This window comes from Charadrius vociferus, unplaced genomic scaffold (genome assembly GCF_000708025.1).
Source record: "Charadrius vociferus isolate BGI_N301 unplaced genomic scaffold, ASM70802v2 scaffold562, whole genome shotgun sequence".
Taxonomy (NCBI): Eukaryota; Metazoa; Chordata; class Aves; order Charadriiformes; family Charadriidae; genus Charadrius; species Charadrius vociferus.
In genome coordinates this window covers 56,901-67,263 of record NW_009647234.1, presented here as the reverse complement: position 1 = coordinate 67,263, position 10,363 = coordinate 56,901, and the positions used below count along the sequence as shown (strand labels likewise).

General features: G+C 58.0%; 1 protein-coding gene across 1 annotated transcript in view; it reads left to right on the top strand.

Annotated features, from left to right (window-relative positions):
• Window positions 1–10,363, top strand: part of LOC104281820 (granulocyte colony-stimulating factor receptor-like) — a 187,944-nt gene that overhangs the window by 160,235 nt on the left and 17,346 nt on the right. Inside the window, exon 3 of the mRNA XM_009879869.1 lies at window positions 9,637–9,712. Within this exon, the coding sequence (XP_009878171.1) occupies window positions 9,637–9,712 (76 nt within the window). The remainder of the gene's footprint in view (window positions 1–9,636; window positions 9,713–10,363) is intronic.

Genomic DNA, 10,363 nt, shown 5'->3' with positions numbered 1-10,363 from the left:
CTCGGCCCTGCCGAGAGCTCGCTCCTCGCCTCGGCCCCTTCTCGCCCCGAGCTCGGCTCCCGGCAGCGCCCCGGCTCCTCCGGCTCGCCAGGGCAGGCGGGCACTTAGAATAATGAGGTATTCAACACTGACACCTTTTAATTCCCCAAATGATTAACTTTCAGCGGATTAGAGCTAGGATGGCTATTTAATTAACAGACACGTCAAGCTTGCTTATGAGTCATTAAAAAAACCCACCCTAGTGATTGACTTGTTAATACGGAAGAAATCAATTAGATTAATTTTTTTTTCCCCTCCTCTGAAGTTTTTGGCTCCAGCGGAAAGGATGGAGAGGAAAGGATGCTGGAGTTCAGCTGAGCTGTGCTCTTTCCAGAGGAGGCTGCAGGAACAGCTCCACACAGGGATTTGCAGTGTTTCCCGGGAGGGAGACACCGAGCGCTGCCCCCGGGGGGAACGGAGGACCGGAGCAGCCCCCCGACACCCGGCTGGTTGCGGGGTGGAAAGGTGCCCCATTCCCCCCGATCCCTTCGCTCTCTCCTCCAGGGCCAGATCCCAGTTGTCCCCCTGCTTCCACTGCCCCTTCCCAAAATCACCTGCCCCAAACTGCCCGGCCTGACGGCGGCGGTCCCGGCCAGGCTGGGAGCGGGGACAGGGACGGCCGGGGGGGGAAGGTGGGGGCAGCAAGAGCAGGGGCTGCCCCGGGGCTGGAGCAGCTCCTCCTCAGCTCAAAAGCTGGGGGTGATTCTGGTGCTTTTGGGGGAGGCGGGGGGAATCCCATGGTGGCAGCCTCGTTAGGAATGGATCCCGCAATTTGCAGAGTTAATGATTACATCAGGGAAAAAAATACACCGTGTCTGTGGGGCAGCGAAGGACAAACCTGAGGAGGAGTCTTCTGCTCAGGGAACCGCTGACAAAGTTCAGGGGCAAAGAGGCATTAGCAGGAATTTGGGAGCTGAAGGCCGTGCGGGTGGCGGGAGCTGCAGTTAGTGGTGCCGCGGCAGCGCCGGGTTCCGCCGGGAGTGCCGGGCCTGGGGCAGCCGCGGCGGTGCCGGGGCTTCGGGGGGGTTGAGGATCTTTCGTGCACCGCATCGGCGTCAGGGCCAGGCGTTGGCCCTTCTGCTCCCCGGGGAAAACCCACAAGGGGTTAAACGTCTTTCTTATACACAATTATAAATTGCTGTCTGCGGAGTCTGACTTTATGCACAGAAACTCTGATTGCTCAAATTGTAGATTGCCTCTTGACATTAATTACTATGTAAATCTGGCAGATTAACATTGTCAGATGATGAGTGGCAAGTTTCACTTGCAGCCAGTCTCCCAGGAGCTCCGCTGGTGCAGAAGTTGCCATAGCAATTTTTTCCTCTTGGAAAAAACGATAATAAAATAAAACCAAAACAAAACAGCGCATCCCTGTGCTCCCACCCAAGCGCTGGTTCTTCCCCTGCTGTCCCCCGGTTCTTCGTTCAGACCCGTTAGAGCAGAAGATGAAGTTGCGTTTTGATGGGTCAGTGGATTCAGTGCTCTTCAAGTGCTGGTCTGGCTCCTCTTAGCGCTTGATGCCCAAATGACCGTGATGGGGAAGATCATCACAGCTCCCACACAGGGTACAGGCTGGATCCCGCTCCCTCGGCTTTGGTCGCTCTGTGCCCCTCGTGCCAGCAGGGCACGGTGCGGTGCTGCCGCGGAGCCCGGCGGGTGATACGGCTGCCTTTTGGGGAGAAGAGCTGCAGCAGCCCCTCTGTGTCTGCTTGAGGACGAGATTTGATTTTGTTATCTCAGTCTCTGAAACCAAACAGTGAAAAGAAAAGAAAAAAACCCTCATTTTTCACTTGAGATTAAAGATGCATGAGCAGAATTGAGCAGGGCTGCTCACCGCAGAGTCAAGAGGCTTTGAAGGTGAGCTGCAGAGCTCACTAAATAAATTGATAAACTGCCTCAGATCTCCGGTCAGGAGCAGAACAGGCAGACAACTTCAAAACTCATCACATCTGGGGGTGCTTTGAGCTGCCCCCCCAGCCCAGTGTCCCGTCCCGTGTCAGCCCCTGGGAACGGCAGGCAGGTCCCGGTACCCCGAGGCGCTGCCGGGCGCTGGGTCCGCTCTGGTCCGCACGTCCCTGCCAGGGCTCCCATCGCACCCTCCACGGGCTGCCCTGCTCCTGGGGGACTGAAATGGGGGTGCGAGAAGGGGGTCCTGGGCACAGGGACCTCCAGACCCAGAGCCTTGTCCCCGTGTCCTGGCTGAGGGGTGGTGGGACGAGCCCTGCATGGCCGGGTGTCCCCAGAGAGCTTCCCCGCTGTCCCCCCCTGCTCGCTGGAGGGGCTGTGACAGCTCAGGCTGTGTTTCACGGTCACGTTTATCCACTGGGGCAACACTCGGCAGCGAGGAGCTGCTTGTCCCTGCGCCTTTCCCATGCCGTACCCCCGGTGTGCCCTGACACCGGTGGCATCTCTTTCCCGGGGGAGGAGCCCAGGGCCGCGCTCCCGGCACACGGGTCAGAGTCTAAAATGTGATATTTTGTCCTTTATTAACGTGTTGTCCTTTGGGACCCTCGAGCACACGCTCCTCACGAGCTGCTTGTCCTCATCCCGCGGGCGTGCCAGCCCCCCTTCATCCCGAGCTCTGACCCCACGTCACACGCAGGTGAGGATGTCTGCGGTGGTCCTGAGCGTGAGGGACTCCATGTTTCATCATGTGCCCCGTGTGCCCTCAGCACCTTCTCCTGGGCTTGGAGAGGGACCCACCTCCTGTGGCTGCGAACTGGCTCCCACCAGGCTGTCGAGATACCTTAATCTTATTAACGCAAACCAATCCATTAACTCTAATTACTGCACTTGTCAAGGAGGGGCACTGCAATTAAAGGTGCCTGTTGTCCAGTGCTCCCCTGCATCCCTCGGCTCAGCAGCGCCAGGGGCACGCAGGGCTCGGACCCACTGAGTGACACCTCTGGGGCAGCGATGCTCCGGCCTCAGCCCTGGCCCCAGGACCCCCCCAGACCCCCCCAGACCTGCTCCTCTCCCAGCACAGAGCTGTTCGGCCACAGATCAGCCCCGTTCACCCAGGAAAGAGCTGGGGACAGACCCAGTGCACCATGTGGGGCTGGGGGGGCTCTGCAGCACCCCTCACCCCCACGTCCCCCGAGGGACGTTGTGTGACAGAGGTTGTTCATTGCCTTTGAAAGGCAAGAATATGTTTCTCATCCATGTCATACTTCTAAAAACACCAGCCGTGTTGTCCCAGCTTTCCTCTTGTGCGCTAATGACAGCTGAGGAGCGACATCTGTATCGTAATAGATGAGAAACAAATTCCTCTTTACCCCCAGAGAAGGCTGATTATTTTACTGGCAAGCTACATTAAAAAAATGCCTTGTGACACAAAGTAACATTAATGTCAGGAAACGGCAGCGCGGCGCCTCCGGGGAGCCCCGCTCCTGTCACCCTGATTAAATTAGCGTGTGTCTCCCCCCCGCATCCAGCTGCCCCATCAATATTCATGTCGGAGCCGCTCCCGGGGTGTGCTGCCAGGCCAAGGCTGTGACTGCCTGATCGCGGTGATAAAACGCCGGTCAGAGACGAAGCAGCCTCAGCTACGGGATACAGGAGCAGGTCCGGGAACGCTGGCACTGGAGACGGTGCGGGAGCATCCCTCGCTCCAGCCGCGGGGCAGGGATGCTGCCGGCGCTGCACCCCGGGGCTGCCCCAGCGATGCTCCGCAGGGGAATCCTGACCTGTCCACGAGGTCTTCCCGCAACAAAAGGCAAATTTGCAGGGTGGAATGAAAACATGCCAAGCCCCAGAGGTTTGACTCTGCATTTCCCACTTCCAAAAGCCCCAGCCCAGGGGGATTCACTGGGACTCCCTGGATGGAAACCCCCTGCCTGGAGCTGAAGCCACCACGCGCCTCCCCGGGCAATGGGAGCTGCGCGTCAGGTCTCCCGCTTTATGTAAGAAGGTAATTACACTCTACCGGGATTTGTAAAATTCACAGCGATAAATCTCTCCCAAGGAAGAAGGTGCTGTAACTCATGAAGAGTCAAATGCCAAAACGCCACTAAGGAAAGGCCAGAAAGAGCTTTAATGGCCGCGATGAATCAGTGTCATCCCGGGTTTCCAAAGACACCACCGCTTCTCTGCCCCTGAACACCAGCCCCGTTGGCAGCCCTGCCCGGGGTGGCCCCTCGCTGCCCGAGGGGTGTCCCCCCGTGAGCTCCCGCGGTGGGACACTCGCTCTGCACCCCCAGGGATGGCGGGTGCCGGATGCGCCCCGTGCACACCCCTCCTTACCGCGGCTGCTCACAGGCTCCGCGTTCCCAAAGAGGTTTGTAAATCCGCGGCGCTGGGTCCCGCTCTCCTGGTCCCGGGGGCACAGCCCCACGGTCCCTCTCCCACCAACCCTGGCTGGGCAGTTTGCCCCCATCACGTGCTGTGATGTGGTCTGAGGCTGTAACTTCTCCCGGTCTTAAGAGCAGCATCTCCATACATCTCCATGAAAGGAAAAACTCAGACTAAATACACCCCAGGGAGATGGCAGATATACTGCCGGCATTACCAGCTGCTGGGAGCGCTGCTAATGCGAGATAATTATTCCATAACTCTGCTGGCTGCTGCAGCTGGGCTGGTTAACGAGTGGGAACGGGCCCAGGGTGATTTAAGGAGCCAAGAAGGGGCTGCCCTTGTGTTGGGCTGCCCAAAAGGTGTTGTCCTGCCTGGGGGAGGGAGCAAGCGAGCCCGGTTCTTGTGTTGTGCTTTATGGGAGGTGTAACCCACCCAAAGCATTGCCTGTGTCCCAGGTGATCCCAGCTCCATCCTTGGGTTAAATCTGACTTGCAAGAGGATGAAGGCAGACAGTAACGTTTTATTTCCCTCCCTGCAGGCCAGTGCCCTGTTTCTGGCGGTTTATTTGGGCGGGTAACACGTGCACGGTGCAGCACGTTGATTCCCAGGCACATGAACGCGCAGCTCCTAACGGGGAGTCTCAACGAGCTCCCCATGGACTCAGGTGAGGGTATTGACTTCACTCCGTATTCCCACTCTCCTCTGTGTAACAGGGGGGATGGCAGCAGGATTCGCCCCTGGCAACGCTGGGAGACGGTGGTTTCAGTTGAGGTAAGCTCGTTGGGTAATTGCCCGGTCCCAGCAAACAGCCCCACGCGTGTCGCAGAGCAGCCGGCAGGCATCGCACTGTTTCCGTGCAGGCGGGGATTTTGCTGTGGGATCAGAGCGTGGCTGCAAGCGCCGGCCCGGCACGTGCTCCCCGGCAAGCGCTGGCCTTGCTCTCAACTGCTTTAAGCCCCCCGCCGCAGCGGTGCCGGCTCTGCCAGCCCGGCGGTCAGTGTAGTTAACAACGTTTTTAAAAATTAACTCCCTGGGAGCATGTTATTCCAGGATTGCAGCCATTAAGGGCTTGTTAATATTTATAAGATAATTAATAGATGCACCTACGTCCTTTAATAACTCATTTAAAATTGTGCTATGGAATGCAATCTGCTCGGAGGAGGTAACGGGCATTCTGCAATAGAGTAGCTTAGAGCATGGAGGGGCTGTTAATTATGTATTAAACACACACATATATATTACACAAAGTTATGAAAAAATAAAGGCATTTAATTTAAGAAATAATGAGGCAAGTTCTGCTACCCAGAGACCTGTTTTAAAGAGCTGACTGGCTTTGGAGCTCTGGTCCGAGGAAAAACATTTACGGGGGACCCGACCCACGGCAGTGCGGTTTCCTTCCTGCGGGTGTGTTCCACGCTCACTGGGGTGGGTGTCCGGAGGGACAGGCAGGGCTCCCCGCGGGGCTCTGCCACGGCTGCCCAGAGCCGGCCGTGCACACACATGGAGCTTTTCAGGAGCTTTTTCTGCCACCAGCTCCTCTCCATCAGCACGAGATGCTCCGTTACTCCCGGGACCCACACGCAGCAGTCCCCACGTGTGGGCTGAGGGTCTCGGGAGCTGCGGTGCGCCCGGGCTGGAGCACTGGCAGTGAGCACACGCACATACTTCTACCCAAACAATGATCTATATTTTCAATTTTCCAAAAGATTGTTTTCATCTTAAAAGATGTTGTCTCTTGCTTTTTGACCTGAATAAAGTGAAAGATAATAGAATCCAGATGAAATATATATCTATATTAATCTTACACAGAGAGAGCTTTCTCTGAGCTTCCAGGTGCTGCAGCAGGAGTGGATCCGGCGTGTAATCAGATGGGCACCTTCAGCGGAGCGATTCCCACGACGCTTTAACGGGATTAGGTGCTGCTGTGGGACGCAGCCCCCCCCAGCGCACAGCCACCGCGTGGGAGCAGGTCTGCCCTGCTGGGAGCGATGGTGCCAAAGCTCGAGGGTGCACTTCCCCAACAGATGGCCACAGCGGTGGTGGGGTGTGTGTGTGACCTGCCACCCCCGGCTGTCTGAAGGTGACACTGGGGTTTGATGGCAGCTCTGCCTCGTGGCTGGGGCCCTGTGGCTGCCGCTGGCTGAGCGGGAAGATGATGCCAGGCTGAGCGGGAAGATGCCAGGCTGAGCGGGAAGATGCTCTCTCAGCACTCAGATGGGGACTTTCAAAGCGGATTTTGGCAGCAGAGAAAGCCATCGGGAGCTCGGGGGGGCTGCCCCCTCCCCAGCCCCAGCTGGGTTAGATGTTAACTGCCTTCTCAGCGCAGGAGAGAGGATTCACATCGCTTTGTATCTTCTCAGGTTCCTCCTGCAATTTGCATTTCAAAGCATCTCCCGCCTGTCCTACCTGTGCTGGCTGTGTCCCCCCGGACAGGCTGTCGTGCAGCCGCAGGCGCTCCGGTCCCCGCTGTGGCACACGGCCGGGGCGAGGGGCACCTCGCGCCCACGGCAGGCACGGTTCCCTGCCAGGGACAGCGCTGGCTCCCCGGGGCCGAGAGCAGAGCCAGCCATGGTGGCGGCTCTGGCCAACAGTGAGCTGCAGCCGCCTCCTTCACCGGCTGAGAGCGGGAGAAATTGGATTCAGAGGCAGCAAATGCAGTTCCCCAGAATGGATGTACATTTTCATTATACTTATACGCTGAGTAATTGGTGGTAATACAAGAGATATGGGCAGTATCATTATAGACCAGGCTGTGCTGGAGATGTATTATCATCATCTGTCATTATCTGGGCTTCCTTGTGGCTGCTAAAATTGTAGAACATGATTTTAATAACCCTGGAAGGCAAGAATCATTTTTCTTTTGTCACTTAACAACTTGGCCTCATTCACTGATACCTTTAAATAAGAAGGGGGGGATTAATTTCTAGTGGAATAAATGCAGACCTGGTTGTTTTCTTCTCTCTTCATTTGCAAAGGTGCCCCAGCAAAGCCTGACAGCTTTCAAGGAAATTGCAGATAATGGGGGGAGGACGTCAGCGTGGCGCAGGGTGCACAGGAGTGCCCGGCGGCAGATGATGCTGACGGCCGTGGGGCCCTCGCCCCGAGCTCACCACTGACGAGCAAAGAAACGCAGCGGCAGCACCATCCCGGCTGCGTGGCCCTGGGCAGAGCGCTGGTGGCTACTGGAAGGATTGTTCCCAGGGTCGGCCAAGGGCTGAGCAGGCTCCAGTTTGCGGCAGGACCATTGCAGGCGCCTGTAGCATCCCCACTCGGGGCAGCACGAGGACCCGCGGGACCCCCCGGCGCCGCAGGGGTATCCCCGGAGAACTGCCCTGCCCGAGCCCGGGGAGGCAGCTCCGTCCAGCAGCCCGGAGCGGGGATCGGTGGCGGAGACACCATCGTGCTGACTCCTGGGGACCAACACCCTCAGCTGAGTCCCCCTGGGAAAACAGGTAGACGGAAGCAAACCAAGGGGAGAGGAACAGGGTCTGTGGGGAGAGCGGCTCGGCATCGCCTCCGACTCCCTCCGCTGCAGACTCACAGCAGAGCGGGTTGAAAGGGAAAGACCTTAATCTGTCTTGTCAGAAAAGCCAGTGAGATTAATTGGAATTCGTAGAAAACAAGCCAGCCCGGGCGTGTGACAACAGCAGTGGAGGTGATGTCCCTGGCACGCTGCTCCTGGGCTATGGCCTGCCCTGCCGCAGGGATGGGCCGTCCCCTGCCCGGTCTGTCGCTTCGGGACCTGTCCCTGTGCCCGGAGCTCTTGGCCCCGCTCACTCCGCCGGCGTGGGGCTCGGCCACACAGCCCTCCCGGCACGGGATGCCGCGGTGCCAGGGGCTCATCAGCAGGGACGGTCCACGCACCCCGACCCCTCGTCCTCCTCTCGCAGGGCACAAACTCGGCCGCTTTTCGGGAGCAGGAGGAGCTGCGTCACTCCTGACCCGTGTGGACGCCATCGGGGTTTGTGAGTTTGAGGGTGTTTCATTTGTCACTCCTCTTGGCCGTGGAAAAACCCAGCAGCAGGAGAGGGACAAATCAAATTACAAGCCAGCTAATGAAAATAATGGGGAATAAAGTGCTTTTGGAGGCTGCTTGGTTGGATTCCTATTTCCGTGTGTCACTGGATTTAAATCGGTGATGTTTATAGCCCTCGAGAAGCAGTCATTTAATTGCCCTTTGTGATTAGCTGCAACTCAATTGACTGTGAATTTCTTGCTCTTGCAGACCTGAGCGTTTGGCTGATGAGAGGCGGCCGATGCCAGCCGGGCTCCGGCCCCCCGGCTGCTCCCACCCCCACAGCCGGAGCACCCAAAGCGTTTCAGGGGTCCGGCGCCTCGCAGCGCATCCCAGGGTGAAACGGACAGGGGACGCTGAGGGTCCTCCTGCAGAGCGCAGCCGAGATGGTGCATTTATACAGCGGGAGATGTGTTGGGAGGGTTGTGCCGTGTTTCCATGCAATGGTCCGGCTGCTCCTCCAGAAGCGGCTGTCAGCGCCCGCCCGGGCTAACAGCCTCCGCCTGCAGTATTGACTCTGAGTAAATAATCTCCAGATATATCTTTCTCCCGATAAAAGCTGATTTTTTCTATTATTGTCAGGGGTGTTTATTAGAGCAGAAAAATAATAGTGCTGTGCTTGCAGCCTGATTGCCGGGAAGTGTCAGAAGTCGGCCGCGCAGCCCTGGCAGCCGGCATCAAACGCGCTGCTTGGCACTGCAGGGGTGGGGGGTGAGGGGGCAGGGAGGGCACGAAAATCCCCCTGCCCGGCTGGTTTGGTGAGGGGCAGCATTGAAGGGAAATGTCTTTTCAGCAACGGCAGAGGGAGAAGATGCTCCGCGCACCTGAACTCTGGAGCGTCTGGGCAAAAAGGAGTGGGAATTTCCAGGGGCGTTGGGGGATGAGGGGCTGCCACGGGGCTCAGCGTCGGACATGGGGAGGTTCCTCTGCTGCAGACACCTGGGCAACTGAGCCAGAAATTTAGGGACATGGGAATTTTATGTGGTCCAGTGGAAAATCTCTCTCCCTCTCGCCCATCCACCTGAAGGATGGTTCTCCCATGCTGGAGCTGCAGCCCTTTGGCTCCCTTTTGGTGTCTTGCAGATTAGGGATGAATAATGGCAGGCAGCACAGGCAGCTCTCTGCCCCTCTCATCCCGTCTTCCCCCTCCCCATGCCCACCAGGGACTCCCTGGATCCCCGCAGCACAGAAAATTAATCCTCCTGCCTCATTAATTACAGTAATGTGTCAGGAGCCTTGTTCAAGGTCAGTGTTTCAGACCCCTGTAATCAATTCTCTCCAATCTGCAGCTGCTGAGCCGGGGAGGAGCTGAGCGGCGGTGGCACGCGGTGGGGACGAGCACCGTGGGCATCCCCGGTGCCCGGGGTACGGGTGGACACAGAGGGGTCCCGGCTGGGCTCCCCTCCCCAGGGCAGCTCCATGCTGGCAGCCGGGGCTCCTCATGTCCCCTCGTGTCCCCCCGCGCTGCCGCTCCAAGCCGAGGGTCTCCTCCCCACCACCTCTGCCTGCCTGCGGGGCGGCTCGGCCACCAGCCCTCTGCTCCCTCCCCATCGCCGACAGCTGACCAAGGTGGTTCGTTTGAATTTATCATGTTGGGCAGCAGTTAAGCAGCTCTCCTCATCCGTTAGAGACTGCAGCAGATTTTGCAGTTAGATCTTGCATCCTACATGACTGGCAATATTTTAATTTTTTTTAGGGAATGAAAAGAAGAAAGGGACAATCGCTTTCGGGAGGCCGGTTCATGCTGACAGCTGAGCTGATACAAGCCGGTAACGCACTTTACTCTGCTTAATAGCAATGATCTGCCCAGCAGGGATTAAATCAGAGGCGCTGATAACACGCCTGAGAAATGGAGGCAGCTGACAACCCCCTGGCACTTAACGGGGGGGCGGTGGGAGAGCGGTGCTGGCTGGGGGGGTTCCTCCGGCCCCGCTGCCCTGGCCCCCGGGGTGCCATGGGGGCAGCGGATGGCTTGGTCCAGCTGACCCCCCACCTCGTGTCACACTCAGAGCCCCG